General features: G+C 42.7%; 1 protein-coding gene across 2 annotated transcripts in view; it reads right to left on the bottom strand.

Annotated features, from left to right (window-relative positions):
- Window positions 1-291: 291 nt before the first annotated feature.
- ipo11 (importin 11) overlaps window positions 292-25,858 on the bottom strand; it is a 219,418-nt gene continuing 193,851 nt past the window's right edge. For both annotated transcript variants that reach the window (XM_080738216.1, XM_080738217.1), the window contains exon 30: window positions 292-898. In XM_080738216.1, coding sequence (XP_080594342.1) covers window positions 734-898 — 165 coding nt within the window. In that variant the 3' untranslated portion in view covers window positions 292-733. The remainder of the gene's footprint in view (window positions 899-25,858) is intronic.

Genomic DNA, 25,858 nt, shown 5'->3' with positions numbered 1-25,858 from the left:
TATATGACACAAACAGGAAGAAAAGCAACTTAAAAGTAAAAAATAATAACTAAAACACCATCATGCTGAATATCATCCATACTTTACATACAAAATTACATTTTTTTCCTTTCCTCTTTCAAGAATATGTTTCTGTAAACACTGCTTTAGGTCCTTCAGTTGGATTTGTCCACATTCCTGTTTCTACAAACCAACAGCGACGCCTCCCCCCCACCCCATAGAAAAAAAGTCTAGAGACTCATGCTCTGGAGTCTGCTCTGGCACCTGCAGATATCCCATCCCCCCCCGTTTCTGTTATTAAAGCATCCCTCCGATATTCTATCCATTCCACACAAAGTCTACACAGAGAAGAAACTAGAATAAGAAGAATGGAATGGAAGCTCTAGTAGTAGTGATGATTTTACATGGTCTACAAGAAGGAATCCTGGTATGGCAGACTGTAGGGTTCTGGGGGTAAAGACAAGGGGTTGAGGGCGTCTAGCTCAGAGGGGGTAGTCCATAAGGCTAAGTAAGGACTGCAGATAAGGCTTATGAGGATAGAGGTTTGGGCCATTAAGTTAGTTAGAGGGGAAGGGGTGGTTGCCTCTCTGAGTGTTAGGCATTAGGCAAAGGTGTGTGTGTGTGTGTGTGTGTGTGTGTGTGTGTGTGTGTGTGTGTGTGTGTGTGCGTGTGTGTGTGTGTAAGGTAGCAATGGACTGTAGAAGACAGACAGTTGGCCAGCTGCTGCTGTTCCTCAGAGCCCCTGGAGGAACTCTTGGAGCTGCCTGACTATCTCTGTGTCCACCGTCGCCATCAGGACCCCGAAGCCCTGGTCACCCATCATGGCCTGCTGGGCCTTCATCTTCTCGTAGACAAACTGCTGCAGAGAGACACTGTGCACTGGGTCCCCCATGGCCAGCTGCAGAGGGAGAGAACACACACACAAACAGGCACTGAGTTCACTGTGGCACCTGCAGCAGTCACCTCAAAGACAAGTAGTTGAAGATGCTACGCAGTAGACCACATTAGGCCCTGCAGGTGAGTGAAGGAAATGAACAACAACATATGTTTACTCATACACAAACTGTCAAATAGATACTATAATTGAATCCTCATGGGATACCGCAGTTTTTCGCCCGGAGTCGCCGCGGACCACCGCCGCGGACCACCGGAGCGGCGCCGCAAACCACCGCGACCGATACGAATCCGTGGAGGGGTAGAATGTAATTTTCTGGCCAGGATTTGGGGATTAAGAGGTTAAGAATCATTCACCATTGTAAACACTGTAGCTGAGGGAGGCTACTTCCTGAAGAGACGGCAGATACGCTGTCATTGGCCGGTAGTGTATCATGTGTGTATGATCCGCGATGTGATTGGCCAACGTATACACAACGTATACAGATGATGCAGATGACGTAATTTTGCCGCAAAATTCTCCCCCCCTCACGGCTCATAGAAAACATATAAAGAGAAGGCTTTAGAAGCTGAAAATAACGGAGTGGGTGTTCTAAAATTTTAGCGATTTAACCCATTTAGTGCTCCAGAAATGAACGGGTTAACATGTCCAGCGTGCCTCCCGCAGGCTGCATCCACGACCGTTGTCTTATTTTGAAGGCCAGAAGTCCATAGCGTAAACACTTCCGGTTTGACGTCATGACGTCATTCACCGGAAGCGATCGTCATCAACATGCGGTTATGTAATGGCGGATCGATGCCTTTCAACATGTGTTTTATTAGCGAGAATCTAATGCCATCCTTGGCTTTAAAAGTGTTGTTTGGAGAAAATGGACATTAACACTTGGGGAGCCAAACTCGTTCAGGGACGAGTTAAGGCCACTAGGTGTCCCCCTGCCACAGGAAGTTATCTCGTTCACAGACGAGGCAACAAACAGTTAACTTTTTGAGCCTGCAGCTGCCCTTTGAATGACCTGAGTCATTACGTCACCCAGTCAGTGCAGGCAGCCCCTCTAGGGAAGACATCACGGAAGGACTTAACATTGCTTTAGATTCTACTTTGAAACATAAGAACGGCTTTATCTAAGAATGAAGTGAAAACAGCCCCATGGAAGCAGAGAGCTGATTGTTTTCACGGCGACACTTTACCGCGATTTTACCGCGATTTTTGGATTTTAGTTTCGCGAGCGTTTGTAAACAAATGGATTATCCTCCTCAATCTTCTCTGGACACGCACGTGCACACGCACGAAGCTTGCGAGGCACTTCAAAACAAAGCCTAAGTCAATGGTGGCAGCAGCAACAGCTATAAATGTTATAAACCTTAGCAGCCCATGTGTTAAAGATGCGATTCCCCGTCGGCCTCCATGTATTTGTGCACGTGGATCCGTGATGATGATGAATCGGCGAGGCCGATCGTGCCAGGACCTTCCGCCAGGCAACAGGGTAGGAGAACCGGCGTTACTCCATATCGAGTACTTTTCGCGAGTATACTCGGGATCGGCACTCTAAATACTCGAGTATTTTTCACGAGTATTCTCGGGATTGGCTACAAATGAGTTAACAGTTAGGACAATTTGAAGATTTGTTTTATAAAAAAAGTTACATGGTATAACTTTAAGTATTCTCTTCAATTCTCTTAAATCTAAGAATAACTGATTGGTTTAACTACATTTATGACACGGACACTTTCGTTAAAATTAAATCATTTAATTACATCTTAAAACAGTAATTTAAATGAAATCTTCAAACCATTTTCATGTTGGCTACATAGGTCAAATTTGGAGAGTAATAGGGGATCCAAAGCTCAGAACACATCATGACTGGATTGTGAGCTTAAAGATTTATTTTCAATGAAGACATTTGATGTAGAGGGTAAAAAGGATGGAGCCAAGTATAGACCCTTGGGGGATTACAAATTAAGAGGAAGCTGACCTTATTCCTTTTTGGAGCGGTGCAAACACTCCCAATGCTTGACTGAGTGTGTGCTACAGTATGTAACTAGAAGCAGTGCTCTTCCGAGCACAGGTATCCACCAGGTCAGGTATTAATTATTGTGGCCTCCTGGTGGCGCTACATGTGAAAAGGGTGCCATGTCTTCTTTGGCCTTTAACAGTTTTACTGCCAGATGTTATTTATTTATTGGGTTTTGTGCCAGCAAAAGCACCTTACCTTTGCGATGTTATAGACAAAGATGTATTCATTTTTTTTTCATCATTATTATTTTCTTTTCTCCTTAAATAGGTGTACTTTCGCTATACTAGCAGTAGAGGGCAGCCTCATGCAAGAATTAATGTGAAATGGCCGCGGTAGGCTACCGTCCGTCAAGACAGCTCAATCGCTACAGAGCAATAGACCCAGAGAAAATAACAAGGAAGAGTGTGTTACTCCATTGATGCTAACGTCCAGTGGGTTTTTGAGAGCACTTTTACGGGAGCTGTCTCTACGGTACACACCCGCGCGACCCCTCATCAGTTTACAGACATCAAAACAAGGTACAAAAGAACGAGCCAAAGAACGTACAATTGGCATCGCGCCGCCGGGAAAAATGGGGCGAACGGGAACGTCCAAATCGGTAAAAGAGTTAACTGTGACGATCACATGACTGTTGAGATACTGCCAATTTCATTACAATTGCACGCTGTGTTCATGATTTGAGGCATTTTGTTAGAAACTGATCAATCCTGCAAAGTTTGGAGGCCAATCTTAGCCAATCAGGATGGAATATTTAATATGGGACAGATCAGTCTTGATCATATGACTGTAGAGATACTGTGTACGGATTTCTGTTAATTTTGGGTAAATTCTGAAGGATCCAAAAATGTGTCTTACATAAGTCGGCCTCCTGGTGGTGCTATAAAAGGCTGATGTGAAAAATGGAAGGAAAGGGTTTTTCCTTGGCCTCTAGAGAGTGTGCTTACAAAGTTTGAAACTGATCAGTGGAGTTATAGGTAAAACCACAAATCGGCCTGTTATAGTGCCACCATGAGGCTGATTTCAAAAATTTGAAGTGGCATTTCTTCCTCGGCCTAGTGGGAACGTTCCAATTGCTGGGGGAAATAAGGTAAAAACACTAAAAAAAAACTGTGGCAGAGGTGGATGAATGAATTAATGAATACCTGGCCGTCAAAAATGGTTTTTATCTTATCTGTAAACAACAGTATGATATTCTGCCTTTGTCCATGTTGGCATAATAGGTTATTATTATAATTGTTTAAAGGGAATGAAAAAAGTACACAAACTCTGCAAACTCTCCGCCTGTGTGATTCATTCTCCCTGCTCAATAGTTTTCATTAACACCAACACAATTGAAGCCTAGGCCTACTTGCACACCCAGGCAAGGATAGTAATAGCAAGGAAGTAATATTGGGTGCCCTTGAGAGGCATATTACTTGTAATGACAATCATGGCTCCCCTGCCAATCAGTGAAAAGTGAGGTAGTTATGCTAATTGCTTCTTTGTCATTACAGTACAATCAAACCTCCAAGGAGTGGGGCTTAATGGAGAGAACTCTTGTAATTAACATCGGTACAATGACTTGTTGACAGGTCTGCTGTGTGTGTTTATGTGGTGAAGTACTGTTGTTGGAATGGTTTCCTGTATCTGCATGTGCGTGTGCATTTGCGTGTGCGTGTGTGTGTGTGTAAATGTACGAGCACGACGTGTATAGAAGCTCTTTTACAACACACAGCCTAATATGTGCATCATGTCAGTACTGTAAATGTTATGGTCCACATACTGCCAAATTGTCCAGTGCTCTCCAGATCGACCTTGATCCTCAAACAGACCAGAGCGGCTAGAGAAAACATTAATGACACGCCACTGAGCAAAGCCTAGTCAATAGTCCATAATGCTGCCTGGCTTAATGGGCACCCAGTCACAGTCTCACAGACAGGTCTGTTGGTATATAGTCTTTGTATGTCAAGCCTCAGCAGGAAAACAAAATAAAACACAACCTTCTACTCCATGCCAGGAAAACAAAGCATTAAAATAAATTGTTTGAGAGAGAGAGAGTGTGTGTGTGTGTGTGTGTGTGTGTGTGTGTGTGTGTGTGTGTGTGTGTGTGTGTGTGTGTGTGTGTGTGTGTGTGTGTGTGTGTGTGTGTGTGTGTGTGTGTGGGGGGGGGGGGGGGGGGGGGGGGGGGCATGCACGTACTTGTGGTTTAAAGTTTGCCTCAAAACGCTTTGGGAAACATGGCGTGCATTAAAGTGGAGAACAAAAGCTAAGGACATGAAAGCAAGAAGATGGTGAGAGAGCAAAAAACAAGACAAAATGGAGGTGGGGGGGTGGGTGGGCATTTAAAGCTAATGCATCGTCACTTCACTTAATTTTTGGACAGCCATAAATATACATATGTAATGCTTTGGATAGGTAATTAATAACCTGAAATATTTAGCCATTGGACACGCCTACATCATGTGTATGAAAATACCAGTTATACTACAGTATGTTCTTTTTTTAATTTATTTTTTTATCTCCCTTAACCCATAAGTGAAATGAATAAATTATGTGCTCTTAAAATCATTGCTTTATTAGATGGCTTTGTAGCCCTTGCAATTGGCCTTTGTGACCTCATAAAAAGAATTACCCCAAAAAAATGATAAAATCCCAGGCCTGCTGCTACTGTACATGTCTCAATCGTTGCATTATTAAATCTGGGATTACCAGCAGTGCTGATAGTCGGCATGCAGAATGACACAGGGGCCAATTAGTGATCTTTATCTGTACCCTCGCTCCAACCCATCCTTTTCCCCCCATCTATTCCTTCAAGCTCTCTCTGTCACTCATTGATCTACAGCCGCTCATCCTTCTCTCAGCTCTGCTCTGCTTCACTCATCGCCCACAGGCGGAATCATTCAGTGGAACCGCACGTTTGAATCGTTTGGGGGGACACTAGAGGACAGTCAGTGGCTAATCTACTGGCTAATGTGAATTGATCCAGCCTAGATGCTCAGCAAGACCTCTACATTATGATGTGTCACCCGCATGGATGAGCGCACACGTGTACATGTGCCAAGACAAAGACACGCACACCAACGGGTGCATGTGGACATCTGGCACATGCACACAGACACTATTTAGTATAATTAATAGATATACTGTGAACAGATGATGCTGTCACGATAATTACGTTTTGTTGACGATGAGTTGTTATACAAGAGACATTCATGATTTAATTGTCTTGCTGGCATTGAACATTGGAACATGTAAATAATGCACTTTTATTGATACATTTAGATCATGTATCTATGTTGGACATGACCTTTGATACAATCCTGTTTCTGGCTTGACACCTGGAGGTCAAATGAAGGTTGAATTTTGCAAGCACGCAGGCTCCATTGGCTCAGTGGTTAAAAATGTCAGCAGCACTTGCATCGGAAACCAGGGTTCAAATCCAGGGTAGAACAGGAAAGTTACATAGGCTTCGCTTTAATTAAGCGAAGCCTGAAATATGCAAAGTAACTGTGATGTGTACTGTGGACAAAACAGGGCTCATCCTCGTCATGCACAGCTACTGAATTATGCTGCTTACTGGCTGGGTAGATTCCGGGAAAAGAACTCAAACATGTTGACCCTATCTGGGTGGGTGCATCAAGATGACATCATTAAGAATGTGGACAACAATGTGTATATAATGATGGAAATATGACATTGTTAGTTTCATCCAGTTATCTTAATAAAGAATGATGGGAGCAATTCTATTGGGCGATTATTATAGGCCTACAGTATGTACAAATGAGCTGTGTGTCTAGGTCCTAGTGTTATTTACACATTGTTGTCTACTCAAGCATCAGTGTCCCCTACCATATATGGCCATTACTTCATGTGTCGATACATCATCATCCTAGTCTAGGATGATGATGTATCGACATATGAAGTAATGGCCATATATGGTAGGGGACACTGATGCTTGAGTAGATTACAGTTACACCCCAGAGGATGTTAATCTTATCAGCCTCTTTATGACACATCATCAATAGACCCAGTCACCCAGGGCGACACTGACAACACTAACTCCCAAGCCAGTGGAGCTTAATTTACGGTCTTCAAGACTTGAGCTTGAGGCTTGGAATAGAGCAGTAATCTGTTGATGGCTTTTTTCTTTTTTTTTTCACGGGCAGATTCGCCTGGTAACCAAGCACAACAGCTAAAACCTGCATGTCCTGTAAAACAAAGTGCTGCCACTGTACTTTCATTCATTTCCAATGGGAAGGCTACTTGTTTGTTTTACTGCCTCTGCAGTTTGCACCCTTATTTGCATTGTTTACTTACTTTTAAAATTGAAGTCTTTGGGAGTCATGGAATGAATCAAATAAAAAACTCATTCTTATGTGATTCTGAAGAGCACATGTTGCCATAAAACCTACAATATGGAAACATTAATTAATGTCAGTGTGATCTATGTGTTTCATGCCTGATTCATAATTCTTTTCATGCATGGACTGATTTGCTGTCTTAATGTTGAAGGCAATAACTCATCTTTTCACCATATTCATAAGAACTGTCTCATGTTTTATTAATAAACTTGTCAGTATGTCTTGTTGATTAGAGATTAAATTCAGTTTGGTGTGTTAATCGTTGTTTAAATAAATAAGAGGATGGAATATGAGCAAGCGTTATATGATTAGTATATCTTTTCTAATCTGTTTTGTGTCCATGTTCTGTCATCTCACTTCGGTGTGTATAAATTGGCAAATATAATGGGAGTGTTATATAATCTGCCTACTACTTCCACTTAGTGACCTGCGGTACCTGCTTCAACCTTTCACATAACAAATGGCAAATTTGTATTAACTCATTTGATGCCCACGTGGTGTCAACGTGTCAATCTCTTTGATGTCTACGTGTGCCCATCGACGCATTTGACGCGTTGTATAGTAAACTATACTGTAGCTACTGTACTTGGCTACCGCGGTGATGAAACAAACTCTATTTCCCAAAATGCAGCGCGAAATCACGTGACCTGGAAGTGCTATCTGCCTCATTCACTGCCCTGTAAAGCTGCTGCACAAACATGAAGTTTTCTCCGGATCTTTTCTTTTTTTTCTTTTCACGTTCAAAATGCGGCCTTCTCTACCGGCCGTCACACAAACGCTGTGGCGCAGGATTGTTAAAAAACGGTCCTGACTGAAAGAAAAGATTTTCGCGAAATAAACAGGACATGCTTGGATTACATTTACTCAGATTACTTTTTTCGCCAGGACCTCGAAGGTAGGCAAAATGGCGGGTTGCCATGGGCACCAGCAAATTAACCCTTGCATTCATCGTCGGCACCCGCTGTGTTAATGTGGATTGACTGTCATCTGGATTTGTAAAACAATTTGGAATGTTAGGACTGACATATCCATCCTCCTCTAGAGACTAGTGTGATTTACACTGCGCACGTGAGTTTCCTAAATTAAAGATGTGAATTAAAGATTTAAGATTCCAACTACGGCCAGGGGGTGGTGTTGTGCAGTCTGGTTTATTAACCAGGCTAGCGCAACATAGCCCTGAGACACATTGACCCACTGCCGATGCAGTGCATCAAACCCTGTGCACTGTGCAGGCTTTCACATTAATGCATGCTGTGTTTAATGTTTAGACTAACCAGACGTGGAATCTTTCTTAGCGCCAATTAACTTTCCAAATGTATTACACTTTCCCATTTTCATTGGGTTCTCTGCTATAATGAAGCCATCCTTTAGAGCACTTTCCAAGGTCCATATTTTGCATGCCTGCCTGGCTGTTGCTTGCAACGCTCACATCGAACCCAACATGCTGCCTTGTGTGTGTGTGTGTGTGTGTGTGTGTGTGTGTGTGTGTGTGTGTGTGTGTGTGTGTGTGTGTGTGTGTGTGTCATTTTGGGTATGCTAATTAGTTGGGAAGAGCCACTGGTTAAAAAAAAAAAAAAAAAAAAGATTGGTTAAAATCTGCGATTTCACTGTCTGCTTTCAAAAATATTTTGGCCATTATCTCTGGAACGGAAGGTCCAATCTGCTCAGCTTAAAGCTTGTTGGATGAGTGACTTCAAGGACATTAAGCTGGTGGCCAGTCAAAATTGCGGCGCGGGCCAGAGTTTGAGTATCACTGTCTTAGTAGATGTCATACACTAAACTTCTTACTCAAAAGCATTAGCACATCATGTTACATCAGCTCACACACCCACCTATATTTCTGTGATATGGCTCATTTTGACCAGCCGGATATTGGCGAGTGGCCAGAAACATATGGTCGATTAAGGGAAGGAAGGACAGGGCAAAAAGAGAGGGGAGGTAAACAGGTGTACTGGGACTGAGCCCAGTAGACAGCAGGTACAGGCTCAGTACATGTACATTTTGTTTCACCGTCACAGTCAGTAATGCACTTGCTCAAGGAGACATCAATGACTCTAGCAAAGAGTTTCCAACTCAATGCAACACTTTTGGTAGTTGAGCTCAGTCTGACTTGAAACCTTTATACTTAGTAAACTTGATCCACTCTTTTTCCCTATATAGGAAATCTCTTTGCCTAAAATAGCAAATCTACAGGGTAAGCTCACAAGTTGCATTCGGTGAATGGGACTCGCATGCACGCACGCCAACATGCACAGATGGAACATTCTGGATGAATCAACCTTTTATCAGTAGGGAGGGAATCCAGTTCCTGGTGAGATTAATGTGATCTCAGAAACATATGTCTTATAACTTCTTTAGTTTGATCAGAAATCTACAAGATTGGATTTTCTTCAGTCTTGGTGTGCCAAAGTCATGGTGCAAACAAAGCAGGCCACTGCAAAATAGAACCCACATGAACATAATCATTCATCCAAATAGGTTCGGACCATGGTGACTGATCAGGGGCGGAAAACCAAACTTTTTGTCCCCGACTTAGACTCCCTGTGGCTGACAGATGGCAAAATTAATCAGTGACTGGATTATACTAGCCAAACATCGTATTTTTTTTATTGAACAGTACCCTTGGACGATGGCTGCCAAAGCAGCTTACAGTGGCCACAATTAAAAAAAAAAAAAAATCTTTCAGCGTTTGGCTGGTGGCAATTTCTGCACTCAGTGGCTCAATGACAACAGACTGAAGCTGACATAATTTTCACCTTTCACTGCCAAGCAAATTTAACCAAAGCACTAACTACTGCCGGCTAATTTTCATTTTTCCTTACCTTTTCAAGTAGTCACAGAATATTTGTATATTTTTCAATCATGGACACTCTCTGTGCTTCAGTGAAACAAAAAAGAAAAGAAAAAAGCGAGTAATTGGGGCCATACATTCGCTAGTTATGGCCGATTGAAAATGCACCGTTTTGACAAACAGAGCGAAAACCAGAAAGCAGAGAAAAACAGCTGGGGATGTGATTCTGGGGACTGCCCATAAGTCTGAAATCTCATTAGTCCTACATCTCATTAGTTTGAATTGAGGTTTTAGGGTTGGGTTTGGCATAGTTTTACTGAGGTTAGGGTTAGGGTTTGGGTTAGGTTTAGGCATAGTTTTACTGAGGTTAGGGTTAGGTTTAGGCATAGTATTTTTCACCAGGTTAACATCACAAGATTCTGACTAATGGGATGTAGGAACAATGAGATTTCGGACCAATGCCATGGCACCGTGATTCTAATTTGTGTTCACCAACCCCAAACCACCAAACATTCCAGCGTAGCCTCTTCTGTGGAGGAGTGTGACTCTCCTGGGAGACCCACCCTCCCAGAGGAATGCCTCACTGCAGCAGCACCAAGGTGATTGTATTCATCACCATTTACCCTCTGAACCAAGCCATGAGTACCGCCTGCATTCAACATTATGTTGTAGCTCTCATCCTCTCAGGTGGTTGACTTTTACAGCTTTTACAGTACTTAACCACATGTGCGTCATTTCACATTGGTTGATATGAGAAGCGGCCTGCCCTGCTGGCATTAAAACGCTGCCACAAGTGTTCGGAGTTTGGATTTGAGAGATGAAACAGTTGGGTGAGTGCAGCTGTGAACGAGGCAAAGGGAGAAGCTGATGGGAGAGATGGGAGGAGGTAAAGAGATGAGTGGAAGAGAGTGAAAAGAAGACGAGAGGTGGGAAAGCTTTGGTGTGTGCGTATGTGTGTGTGTGTTAAAGGAGGATGGGGTGTGGCTCAGAAGCTTTCCTGTCGAGATGAAGCATGGGGGGGGGGGGGGGGGGGGGGGGAGTCATGAGAGCAAGGGGAAAAGGAGTGATGAGAAGGAAGCACAAGGCCCACTGTGACTCTATAAAGTGACAGAGAGAGAAGGAATGAAAGGGAGAAGAGTGAGTGAGAGAGAGGCATGGAGAAGAGGGAGACGAGCATAAGATGGGGTTTTGCTGTTGCCTGGTGGTAAAATGAAAGGGGCAGATGGAGAAATGACAGAAGAGAAAACAGAAGATGTAGAAACGGTGATGAAATGATACGATCATACTTATGGTGAGGATAATCATGGTTAGGATAACGAGTAACAACGCGGAAGGGTGAGTAGAGGGTTTGCGTGGTACAGTGTAGGTGCACAATTACTTGAGAGATGATGGCATGCTGTGAAGACAGATGAATATGGAGTGTAGATGTGTGTTTGTGTGTGTGTGTGTGTGTGTGTGTGTGTGTGTGTGTGTGTGTGTGTGTGTGTGTGTGTGTGTCTGGCATGGTTTATTTGGCAGGGTGGGTGCAGGCCTGCTGTATATCCTGGTCTGACTGCATAATCCTGTTGCCACAGGGTTCCCCTGCAGATGCCAGCTAGCTGCTGCTGTCCCACGTCACATCTCAAATCAACAAAAGCGTTTTGAGCCTGTTACAAAACAGCGAAATGTGCCTGGTCTATGAAAGGGTACACATTAAGGCTACCCCACATGCCTGCTAATTAGTGATGATTAACGCTCAATGCTCTGTCTGTCAAGGGGCATGCACAGTTGATGTACAAGACTGAGCGTAGGACTGAGATGGCGTACGGTTTGTAATAATTTGTCTGGGGAAGTAGAAAATCACAGGAAAGCATTTAGTTCAAATAAAGTTTCATGCCGTTATAATTTACTTTACTATTTTGGGATGTCAGATCTTCAGGTGGTCATTAAAGCATGCATTACATTCAATGTCTCTGAAACCAAACTTGAGAGACAGTAAAAAGCTCCATAACAAAAACAAAAAAGGTTCTAACCTCCTGTTCCGTTCTCCTGTTCTTCTCCTAAAAATCATGACCTGATATATTGCTTTTCATATGGGCTTTTCATTTTTAAAACAGTGGGTACAATCCCCATCACCTGTGTGAACTCTCTTCCTGGTGTGTGCGGGTGAAGCGTTGGGAGTCCTCAGACACATTCTGTTGGAGAGTAATTTAATTCCACTGCTCTGCCATCCACAGGCTGAAAGATCATGTTTCTCTAACCACCAGAAACACAGCTTTTGAAAAGGACCTCTGACTCTGTGTCTGTGCTTTGACTGCTCTCATTAGCTTTATCTATCTGCCCCCCTCTATCCCTCTCCAACACACACACACACACACACACACACACACACACACACACACACACACACACACACACACACACACACACACACACACACACACACACACACACACACAGATACTCTCTGAAACCCTGGTAGAATAATTTATAATTTAACAGATGCTCTCATCCAGAGTGACTTACAGTAAAGTGAGAAATCGTAGTAAGCAAAGTAAGCCCTAGTCAACAAACAAGACGGTAAACACTATAGAGAGTCACTCAAGGAGAGTGAAGAGAGGACAATGTAGTGCCTCAAAGAAACTACGATACCAGGTAAACAATGAAAGAAGCACTATCATATAGCTGAACAGTGGATACCAATGCATATTTTCCATTGCATACTGTAGAACCGGCTCAACTCAACTCGACTAGCTTTGTTTTCTAATGCAGATACTGTAGGACACCCTCATTGTGGCTGGTCATCACTAGCCTCGCAACAGCCAGACTATCCCAGGGGAGAAAGGAAGCACATTGGTGATGACGTAGCTCGGGATGGCCGTGCGAGGCTAGGTCATCACAGCCATGTCCAACCCCCTGCATTTGAGGTTGCTAAACAATGTTTAAGTTCAAGCAAAACTAATGCTTATGGTGTCTGGAAGTGATCTCTATGTAAGCTGTATATTCCAACAAGAAAACAGTTTCTTGATAACAATCTAGGTGAGAAATAGGTCATGCAATTGCTCAATATTGATTAATTTCACAACATCTAGTTTAAAATTTTGTTAACAATATTCACAGTGGGCGTGGCATAGCAGTGGGTGGGTTTACTGTTGCAAAAAAAAATATAATAATAATAAAAAAAGAAATCAATTATTTTAATCCTAGAATCAAGCCATCCAGGATCATGGTGAATCATGAACATAAAACCTTTGATTCTGTGAAAACGGTTTGTTGTACGCTGGCCAAGCTTCGGCCAGCGGGACCTGAAGCATCTGGTCTATATCTTTGCACAAATGTAATATCCAAAGTGATTGAAAGTTGGATACATACATGCACAATGCACATCCACACATGCACACACACACCCACAGGTTTATCAGCAACACATTAATCAATTTGAATGACAATGATCTGTCCCCAATGTGACACCATGTGGTCCATATGAAAATGCTTTTTAAATTGTCCTCTGTCACAAAGACCCTATTTAAAATGACCATCATTAAACAATACAATGGTGCTAAGTACATTGGCTATGCACATCATGAGTGTCATCAATTATAATGGCAGATAGGGAGATTGTACTAGCTTGTTCCACATAAACAGAATGTTCGCACATAAACACACACACACACACACACACACACACACACACACACACACACGTTCAGCAGTAAGCTGTGAGTGCTTAATCAAAGTCGTTCATAAAAAAAGAGACAGAGGAGGAAGATTGATTACTCAGCATGTTCCTTGGAGCCGAGGTTAATAGGGTTGACTCCAGGTGCTGTAGTCTCTACATTCATGTCATCTCCCAGGGAATATAATCATTGTCACTGACGACCTAAAGCAAACAACAGTCTGTCAGTCAGACTAGAGCAGTCGCTCGAAATGTCACATCTTTTTGAGGTCCTAATTTACTTTTTGCTACCCATTTTTCGCCCAGTGCCAGTTATCTAATGTAATCCTTGGCTACACTCCCTGTGCCAACCTGGGGAGAGCAAATGACTCATGGTTCCTTCTATGCATGAATGAATAGTCCAAGCCGCTTCTTTTCACCTGACAGGGGGGAGTTTCCCTGGTAGGACGTAGGGTGTGGAAGGAACACGTTATTCCAACCAATTCCTCTCCCCTCCATCAGGCGCCCCGGCTGGTCAGGGGGAGGCAGTATAGTATAGTATTATTAGTATTATTGCATGTTTTCTTGTGAGGGTACCTACCCTAACATACAAACTCCACACAGAAAGGCCCTTTTGCCAGCCCCACTTAGGGTGTGAGCACTGATCGACCCGGAGGAGAGAATACACCCCCTTCTAGCTGTGAGGCAACAGCACTATAGACTATGCCACTGACACTGTGCCCACTAATTTACGGGTGCTGCACAGTGTGTGGATCTAACTATTTGTCTTTGATCACAGTTGTTGTTTTCGGGGCCAGCAACTGCTAGTCTGAGTGCCACAGGCCCAGAAGCTCAAAGAATAGGGTTTTACCTGTGTGTTTTCTATTCATTTGGTCATTAACTCTTTGAGTGCCAGCGCCCTCTAGGGGCCAAAGAATGCCAGCGCATCTCTCATAGGCGAGCGCTTTAGCTTCCAGGACTTCAGCTTCCAGGACCTCACGTGCTCACGTTCATGCATGGCATGGAAATGTCCCGGATGAAGATGCTAACAGAATGGCTATTCCCATTTTGTCATCTAAAAGATCATTTTTGGGCGATTTCGCCGTAAATAAACCTCGCGCCGCTTTCCTAAAACACAAAAAAGAGATATAAGCCTTTAAAGATGCGGTCTTTCATTGGATTAGGCGGAGATTGGCGATTGCGTTCGCAAATTACGGCCGGCCGGGACGTTGTTAGCTTTCGGCTAGTAGCTACAAAAATCAGGCCAGGCTTCAGAAGGCCTCTTATCATTTTATTCGTTTAATTAAATAAAGCCGAACTACTTCGGGATCGGCACACTCGTGTACTCATCGGAAGCGGCGCCGAACATCGGGTGAACATTGGGGAGCTCAAAAATGTATTTTAAACCATTTTTAATGGAATATATCGTCGGACAGAGTAGAACGGCTAGCTGGCTAGCGGCTAGCGAGCCAGGACCACCCACGACTCTACAAGCAGCTCGGGGTAAGTGAATTAATAAAAAAAAGATTGTATTGGATTGAAATAAAGCCGAACGGGATCGGCACCAGATGAGTTAAGGTACACAGAATGAGAGGCCTGCTCTGCCGGAAACATTGTGAAAAAAGGTTATGGCCATTTGTATATTCACTCCATCGACTTCACTATACAGGAAAAGAATACAAAAAATAAATCTGCTTTAAGTAGCATGTGAGGGGTCAAACTAGGGGTTCTTCATGATTCTGAATCCATTGCAAGAGCAGGCCTCTCATTCTGTGTACCTTATTGACCAAAAAAAAAAAGAAATCACACCCGTGTGAAGTGGAGCTGTGTGTGTGTGTGTGTGTGTGTGTGTGTGTGTGTGTGTGTGGATCATGTGTACCGATTGTTGTGACATTTGAAGAAAATATGTTGGAAAAGGAGGAAAAAGGGTGTTTTGGAGAAAATTCAAGATGGCGGAAAATCTATCATGGCGCAAATGGGCGTGGCCTATATGGGGAGATGCGTCATGACCCAAGGAATCCAGGGAAAAAATATTTTTAATTTTCCGACCTACGGTTCAAGAGTTACAGGCCAAAACGTAAAGTGGGGTGTTATGGCGCCACCATGCGGCCAAATGACACAATTATTTTTTATTTAATCCTTGAAATCATTATGAACCTCCTCTCCAAGTCTTGAAACTCTAGCCCCTATGGTTTGCGAGAGACAAATAATTGAATGTGAGTTTTTGCGATTCCCATTATAAGTCAATGGGGAAAATTAATTCACTAATAAATTAATATCAATTAAACTATTGAACCTTTCTCTTAGCAAGTTACTAGCCCACGATTCCCGAGTAAGCCGGTCGATTTGACATATGGCGCGAGTGTGTGGTGGCAAAACTGTGGGACTAGTAGCGTGCCGAAGTTTAGGAAGTTCAGGCTACATACAGACACACACACAGACAGACCCACACGGCCACGTATAGGGAGCCTGTGCTTCACACAGCTCCAAAAAAAAAAAAAAAAAAAAAAAAGTATGTTATGACATCACAGGTCCTCTCAAATTTTGGGCCTGTTGTTCCCCGGCTATGCTGTTAAGATATTTTTGGATGTGCGCAACCTGTTTTCATCGTGTGAGAGGAATATTTTTAAAATTTGGACAGGATTAACTTACTTTATATGGCCAAACTAGAAACTCAAATTTATCGATGCAGCAGGAAATATTGCAATTACAATGTACTGTATATCCCACCTCTACTGGCAGCCACTTCAGCAGTGCATTCAAGTTTCCTCTACACATTAGGAATGCAATGGTTAATCTCAAAGCCGCAGCAGCATACCAGTATCTCCACAGCGACAAAGTTGGTTGCGTGCTAAACTACAAACACACCAGCTTTATTTATTTGAAGTTTGTTTATGCTCCCAAACATTTACGTCATGTGCAAGACTTACACAAAAAGGAGAGCAATGGTGCCAGGCTAGGGCAGGACTGAAACACTTGACAGTGTGTCACAGAGGTGTTACACATTTCGTTTACACCATATTCAGAGAGTGGCCATGTTGCTATGGACTCAGATCCTGTCAATGCACAAACAAACTAGAATCAAATGTTTTTTGATAGAAAGTTTTGGGTGCTTGTTGTTTTCTTAAAGTGTTAAGCCGCAGGGGGGTCCGGGGGGGGGGGGGTAATCTGCATAATACCTTGTTAAAGTGTCCATTTTGTTAAACTTTGCATTTGTAGTTATTTTACTGTAATTTACCAACATAGTAACCAGCACAGATAGACAAAGAGACATTCATGGATTCATATTTATTCAGAACTAACTTTTATCTTCCCCCCTGGACCCATCCATCCTTCTGATGGATTTTTCTTGGCTGTCAATGTCTCTATAGTCCAAAAAATCGCTCTGAACGTGAGTAAAACGATAGTGTACTGTGTACGCTGTATCGACTTGTCATCTAAAGCATTGCCAAATGGGAAATGTTAACTTGAGCATGTTTAAACCACTCACCGTTTTTTCCTCCTCTGCTGCAATGAATCGCTCGCCTCTGCTCGCACGAGCCGAGCACAAACGAGGAAGGGCGAAACTTGCCGAGGCACAAATGAGGGAAGGCTGGTGGGCTGTGGCGCTCGATTCCACATCTAACGAGGAGAAAGCCTCGTTAAAATACGTGCAGACAGCCTGGCTCCGCCCGGCCAAATACCTTCCGACACGTATATCGCCCTTCCCAAACCAAAGAAGGGGGGCGAAAAAGCAACTAGCAAAGCCCACGGATAGAGGAGCAGTTGATTCCACATGATCTGCACGCTGAGCGGGGGCGGCGCCCACTGACTTCAATAGAATACGTGGAGCCAGCCGAGAGAACCGCCCGCGTTTATCATCAAGTGACATTTATCCACTTCCCATGCCCACGTCACTTCCAAAGTGACTTCCAAACCCTAGGTAAGGAGTTTTGGTCATAGATTCCCAAAACTAAAAATGGTTTCTCTCTCTCTCTCTCACACACACACGCACACGCACACACACACACACACACACACACACACACACACACACACACACACACACACACACACACACACACTCTTTCACTTGCAACAGCTCTAGCCTGTCCATGGGAATGGTTGGCATTAAAGAGAGATCATTAGTAGCCAGTAACCTCTGACATCAAGGTCAATTAGTGGCATTTGACAAGCCAATGAGTTGCGACTGAAGGAACTCAAGGAAGACACCCCTTGGAGGAAATCTCCAGGAAAGAATTAACAGGTCATCTGCGGTATTGACCGGGAGGAAGACAGAGATATACAGAGAGAGAAGGTCAATGACAATGAGAGAGAGAGAGGGGAGGGGGAGAAAGAGAGAGAGAGAGAGAGAGAGAGAGAGAGAGGCCTAACTAAAGGAAAAGTCGAATTGCATTTTTATAGGATAATATTGCAGGACACGGGACAACAAAATATGAATAGGGTGAAAGGAGATGACTCAAGATGAGAACATAGGACTCAAACATGACTTTAACGAAAACCCTACCGGCTCTTTGGGCATAATAGGTGAACATTTGGCAAAAATGGCAGACGTACAAGATTACTACGTGTCAAAACGTGTTGCAACATGGTATGCTGTGAGCATGTCTTGTCCATTGGCTATTTTCTCATTTTAAAGTGAATAAAGGAGGGGGACAAAGACCCCTGGGGGACCCCGGTCAAAAAAAAGTTACTAGGGCCCAAGATGGAGGGGCCTTAATTATTTTATACTTTAGCTATTGAAAAATAGCAGATCTACAAGCTCACAGCGCGGCACTCAGGCGTGCTGTGAGCTTGTAGATCTATTTTTGAAAAGTTGTGAAAATGTGTGCAAATGTTTGAATATATGTATTTTGAGCACCACTGACATAGAAACATAGGTTTTTCAAAAAACCTTAGAAGGATTTGAAATATTCGGACTCCACACACATTTTTGAGATTTTTCAAAAATAGCAGATCTACAAGCTCGCAGCACGGCACTCGGTGCTATTTTTCAATAGTTAAAGCACAAAATGTGAGTGAATCCTTGTACCCAGGGCCCAGAATTTGGTGCGACACCCCTGGACAGAAGATCAGAGAGTGTACAGAGTGGGTGCCACCGGCTCTTTCTCCTGTTTTGAGGTATTTATTGGATCATGTTCTCTTGACTTGGAGGGAGGATAGGGCCTTGATTACTGTAATTCCCTCACCAAGTGAAGCAGAACAAATGACAATACCCTAATTAGTATCGGACAAGAGGGGGTAAATGTAAGAGCCTCCAAGCAGATGAGCAGGTGGGTGGGTGGAAGTATAGATGAAGTACACATGCACGTGTGCACACAAGCATGTACATGTGCAGTATGAAAATAAAAACAGATCACAACACCACATGCATACACACAATTTTGTGAGAATGCCTTCAGAAAAGTATTTTATACTGAAAGGTCGCCTTCTTCACCAAGAAAGCAGAGGTGATTTGGTTGCATGCAGTATATACACGTGTGAACAACACAATCATCTATGCTATCGTCACTCCAGTGAAGTTTTCCCATGTTCCTATTTAACTTTTTAAATTTTTTGGCACCTTGGACACTTATTCATGTCAAACGAACTCTTGAACTTGAACTCTTTCTATTTTTTATTCATTATCTCTTGAGACTATTCTATGTTCAGATGCACAGATATATTTGTATTGAACTGTCCAAAAGTGCTGAAAAATAAAATGAACTGAACTGAACTGAACTTCACCGATCATATATCTGTAAAAGCATTTGGGAAGTTATGCCAGCCACCATAACTTCTGCTCGGTTAAAATGGAACCAAATAAAAGTGACATCACTGACAAGTGGATTAGACAAGACAGGCAGAGCGAGAAGAGCAACCTGGCTGCTGATTCAGAGGGTGAAAGAGTGAACATAGAGACTGAGCAAGTACATTTGAGGAGGTGGCGAAAATTCTAAGGTGTTACAGGAGGGAAAGGGTCATTATTGGAAAAGAAAACCCCAACACAACTCACTGTATATCCTAAAACTATTCCAATTATTACGTGGATATTTGTGAACAAAACAGAACGAGCACTGGTCTGTTATTGAGAACAAATATATTATCAACCTGTAGAATGTCTAGATTCACAAATCATAATCGAGTATTTAACAAAGCTGTATGTAAAAGGCCTGATGATGGAGAGAGTATGCATGATGGTTTGTGTACTGTATAATGCTGTGCTCATACTAATCAAGACCAAAGCTACAAAACAACTTACTGTAGCGTGGCCAGCTATTGCTGCTATTGCTGATGTTTCCCTCCCTGGAAACATCTTTTTTGATTTTTTAGCGTGTCAGGCTTAAACACATTTAACTTCTGCTTGAAATGCATTATTCTTCATTATCATTTATTATTTGCTTTTGTTTAATCAGTTCCAAACAGACCCAGATAGTGTTATCCCCTAATAAGCGCAAAGGAGAGAGACAGAGGGTTCAGGCAGGGTGTCGATTACATTATGTCTACAGTACCATGCTTAGCAAATTATTGCACACAGAGTTCAAGTTCAAGAAATACAAAGGGTGAAATTGTGCATTCAAGACAGCACTCTGCTGCGTGCCCCAGGGACAAACCAGACATGATAATGGGGGGGCAATTGCTGACACTGTGAGCCAACACACCTCTGATTGATGGCACAGCCAAAAGACATTAGCCTGTGAATGTGTGATTTCTGGGCTCGTTGGCAGGAAAGTATTAAATGCCGTACGTGTTGATGTGGACCGTATGATGAGATACGTTTACCCCCTTTGAGGCTTACCAACATAATGATCTCCACTGGTAATTGGTATGTAGCCAAGATTGCCATTTACAAGCTGCACGCAAACACACATCTAGAAGCCCCTTTTCGACTGCAGCTTTAGCACCACACTACACTACACCGCACCACACCACATACAAATATCTACACAATAGAATCTATTATCATGTATTACAACTATATCCTGGAGGTCTGAATGAAAAGTCAGTGAGTGATCAGTCATTATGAAGTTTTTGGCCCTGTTTGGCCTCGCTCAGACCTACTCTGGATTGAATACTTAATTTTCACACCACTCTACCCAGGTCCTTGTATTGGAACACCTGGCACAAGTGGGCGGTGTTGAGTGGTGTGGTGTTGGGCCATGTCAGTGGAAAAGGGTTAGGGTTAGCCCCAGACCCCAGTACAGTACATTAGGCCCCAATACAGTACAGTACAGTCCTCATGTACAACGCACTGATACTTCTTTCACTAATGTCATGCACCTTATTTCTAAACCTTTTGTACATATGTTTGGATGGATATGCTATGTGTAAATATGTAGATACCTTGTAGTCCCTTTTTTGATTCCTTCTTTTTCTTCTTCTCTTAGATATACACAAATAGTGTGTGAATCGAAAAAGGCAAAGGAATCAGAGATTAGTGCATTCTGGATGTCCTTCTGATGAACAAAGAGTAGAGTGGCAATCCTGAGACAGCACATAAAGAATAGGCTGCCAAGGAGACACGTAATCACAACTCTAAATTATCAGCTTCAGCCTTGGGACTTTGCAGCTCAATACAATCAGACCATGTATCAAACGGATGAGAGGGCTGCAAAGAGCAAAGCGATCCACTCACTCACACATGGACGCACATCAACACAGAAGGAACATCAATCAACTGATCTACATTATGTCCACAGATGGCCTCTAATCACAGATGAAACATCACTGATCACGCTGGCCACAGTTTGGACAACCTCTGGTTCAATAATTCTTCCTTCAGTCGCAACAGCTTTATATCAGTGTTATAACTCATTAAACACCCACAGTCTGAAAACGTTTAGAGTCCTCAGTTGCCCTCCACATAGCCTTGCTGGGAGGGGGGTTACATCTCTATAAGGATGGTACATTTAAACCCCCAACGGTGTTCATGGAAATCCATAAAATATATCCGTAACTAATACAATACCCTATCACTGTTACACGCTTGTTCTGTTTTTCAAAGGGAATGTCTGAAGCTCTCCGACGGGATTTAACACACTAATTAGTTTACAAGTGCTTCATTCAAATATGGGACACACTTTTTCTTCTAGACCGTGGTGCAGACATGAGCCATTAGTATAGTGACAGCTCATCATGCCTACTTGGTTCAGAGCCATCCATCTTAACAAACATTTTCTCTGTATTCAAAGTAAACCCCTAAGGCTTTGCTCTGAAACCCTGGTTGTTAAATACTAGGAAACGACAAGGTAGTGGAACACATTTCCAGAGAGACAGATCACTGTTTAACTGTGCAGTCTTTAGTTTGGATGCTGTTCACCTTGTAGGTTCTATCTGAAATTAAGACATCTGGCTTTGTTTACTGCTTTCCAGTTTCCAGTTGCAATGAGTACTATCAGAATATAGAGCTATTTAACACTTATTTTAACCAAAGAAAATCACTTAACCTACCTTTAATCAATCAACTAATTTCTGATATTAACGATAAAGCCATCACACATTTAGCACTCACAATAGCAAATGACACTGATCAACCCCTGAATCGTCACTTTACACTCATGCCACCTGGACGAACATACAGAACTTTGTTTTAGTAGGAGTTTTGTCCATTCAGCTATTGCTGCACTTAACTCATTCTGTGCCTATCCCGAACATGTTCGGCTTTATTTCAATCAATACAATTTTTTTTTTATTAATTGACTTACCCTGAGCTGCTTGTAGAGTCGTGGGTGGTCCTGGCTCGTCCTACGCTAGCCAGCTAGCCATTTTACATGGTCCGACAATATATTCCATTAAAAATGGTTTAAAATACATTTTTGAGCCCCCCAATGTTCACCAAATGTTCAGCGCCGCTTCCGGAACGACGTCCAGTGTGCCTATCCCGAACATGTTCGGCTTTTTTACTGAAATGAATAAAATGATCCGAGGCCTTCTGAAGCCTGAGCCTAAATTTAAAATCCAGTGTTCCAAATCCGGGGGCCGCCATGCCGGCCGTTAGCCGCGAACGGCGCCGCGAATTGCCGCCGAATCCAATGAAAAACCACATCTTTGGAGGCCCATATCTCTGGATTGTGTTTTTAGGGATGTGGCGCGAGGTTTATTTACGGCGAAATCGCCGAAAAATGATCTTTAAAATGACAAAATGGGAATAGCTATTCTGTTAGCATTATCATCCGGGACCTTTCCATGACGTGCACGAACGTGAGCACGCGCGTCACTGCAACGTGAGCCCCCGGATGCTAATGCAGTCCCCTATGGGAGAAAGTCTGGCATTCTTTGGTGCTCTCTAGGGGCTGGCACTGGAAGCGTTAACAAACTTGCTGATATTTTGGTTTGTTTATCCTGGGGACCTCATGTACTGTCTTGGTGTTGTTTGTTTTGTGCTATATTGTGTTTTCTGTGAAACAGACTTTGAAGCTGAATATTCCTGTGGGACAATAAAGTATATAATAATAATAATAATAATAATAATTAATGCACTGTCTGTCTATCTGTTTGTCTGACTGTCCCGGGCATAACTTGGGTGCCATCAGTCATCAAACTAGGCAGGTGTGTCCCATATGAGTGTATATGAATAACAGCATTTAACCACTAACACAAAATGTTACATGTGTACAAAAACAACACACATCACTAACTCCATACTCCATATATATGTGTGTGTGTGTGTGTGTGTGTGTGTGTGTGTGTGTGTGTGTGTGTGTGTGTGTGTGTGTAGGTGTGTGTGTGTGCGTGTGTGTGTGTATGTGTATATATATATTAAGGCTGCCAAATTAATATTCGAATATCGGATATTCGTCGAATATGGGGAAAAAATGCATATTCGATCATAAAAAAGAATTTTCGAATTATAAAAAATAAAAAAAATAAGTAAAAAAAATTATAATAATCCGGCCATACACGGAGGTACTACGAAACATAACTCCGGCCATACACGGAGGTACTACGAAACATAACTCCGGCCATACACGGAGGTACTACGAAACATAACTCCGGCCATACACGGAGGTACTACGAAACATAACTCCGGCCATACACGGAGGTACTACGAAACATAACTCCGGCCGCTCTCCCTAGAGGTCTCATCACACGTTATGAGAAGCTGCTGTGCTAACGTTAGCTTCAGCTTGATAGCTAAGCTTCACCCTCTGGCTGACTGGCTCTGTGAGTTACAAGCTGTTGCACATAGGGTGACCACAGCTTAGCTTGTACATTTCTCATCAAGATGAATTTCAATCTTACACTGGAATGGAGGTTTGTCTGCAGTGGCTATATAGGCTATACAGTTAGCATGCAATTGCAACATAGCCACTAATAGCCAGACTGACTGACTGACTGACTGGCCGCAGACTGGAGAGTAGAGAGGAGAGGAACGTAAGTCACATGAATGTCGCCAAGTCTGATATTTATAAGCCATGTTGGGCTTGTTTTATAATTTTTTTTGTTGTAAAGTTGCTTGTAAATAATGGTGGTTTGCGATTGTGAGCTTGTAGATCAGCTCAGCTGTTTTCAAATAGCCACTGTATATAGGTTTAAAGTGCTTATGTGGCCTATATTCACTTATTTTGGGCATGTTTTCATAGAACTGGTTGCTTATTCCTCTTGCAAGATTTGGCAACACATCCATCTAATTTGATAATGGTAACAGAGAACTTAAAGTGGCTATTTACTTTACTTTTTTGCTTTTATTAGTTTATAGCCTAATTGCATTTTCTTTTTTGTGTAAAGCAATTTTCATGAGCTTTATAAATAAATCTCTTTGAAACTGAAGACCATGGCCAATATTGATGATAATATAAAAAAAAGAAAAAACGTTTTCTTTTTTTTTGTTTAATTTTTAACATTCGAATATATTCGATATTCGGGCCAATTTCTAAGACCAATATTCGAATTTAATATTTGAGGAATGTTGAAGCCCTAATATATATATATATATATATATATATCCCCACTGGCCTCTCCTCACTGGCCTCCCGGCATGTGCACTTAAGCCTCTCCAACTGATCCAAAATGCAGCAGCACGACTGGTCTTCAACCAGCCAAAATTCCCACATGTCTCCCCCCTTCTCCACTCCCTCCACTGGCTCCCGGTTGCAGCCCGCACTGAATACAAAACACTGATGCTGACCTTCAAAGCAGCCAAAGGTACGGCTCCTCCATAACTCCAAAACCTGATCAACTCCTACAACCCCACTCGTTCACTCAAAACAGCCAACACAGGGATGCTGACAGAACCCTCGCTAAAACCCCAGGACAGAAATCCACTAGTCCTAGACAATTTGCCCTCCTGGCCCCCAAACTGTGGAATAAACTCCCTGTCACACTACAGACTCACTCCCTAGGACTGAAGACTCACCTCTTCAGACTCCACCTAAACCCATAACATGACTGTAACACTGCCCTTCCCTTGATGACCACACATGAAGCAAGATAGTTTTTCACATTTTTTAAAAGTTTTTAGAAGATTAGGTGCGTGGTCTACCTACAGTATGTTATTATTATTTTTTCTAGATTAATATTCCTATGCATTTGTTGTATTATTGATGATGTACTGACATATTATCTTGATTTATTACCTGCTTATTGTAAGTCGATTTGGATTAAAAGCATCAGCTAAACAGTAAACTTACAGACCTGGGCATTGTACGGCCAGGGGGCCGTATGCGGCCCTTTAGTTCACTCTGACCGGCCCGTGTAGGGTTAATGGCAAATGACAAAATAAACCAATTTTCTCATTTTACCTCATGCTTTTATTTTTGTTTTTTTATTCACGTACAAATGAACGCAATGCATACATCAGCACATGTGCGTGATCATTGGATCATTGTCTCAACTAGAAGCTGGGCCGCCCTTCGGGCGGCCCAGCGTCTAGTCGGCGACCTGGCCAACTCGGAACAATGTAAATAGGGAATGAATGCCCCGCCCTTTAATGCAAACCCCATTATACCTGTTTTCATAGGACCCGTTTTGAACATTTGTCTGCCTGTGTCCATTTTTGCCCATATATGGAGATATCTGTATCTGTCTGTCGGAGATCACTGCAGTTATAGTTCTGGGTCCATTTTATGCCCATATATGGAGATATCTGTCTATCTGCATCCATTTTATGCCCATATATGGAGATCTCTGTATCTGTCTGTCTGTGTCCCTTTTATGCCCGTATATGGAGATCTTTGTGATTCTGCATCCATTGTATGCCCATATA

This window comes from Nannobrachium achirus (assembly GCF_963921795.1).
Source record: "Nannobrachium achirus genome assembly, chromosome: 12".
Classification (NCBI taxonomy): domain Eukaryota; kingdom Metazoa; phylum Chordata; class Actinopteri; order Myctophiformes; family Myctophidae; genus Nannobrachium; species Nannobrachium achirus.
Note: the sequence above shows the minus strand (reverse complement) of the source record. Positions and strands in the feature narration are given on the sequence as shown.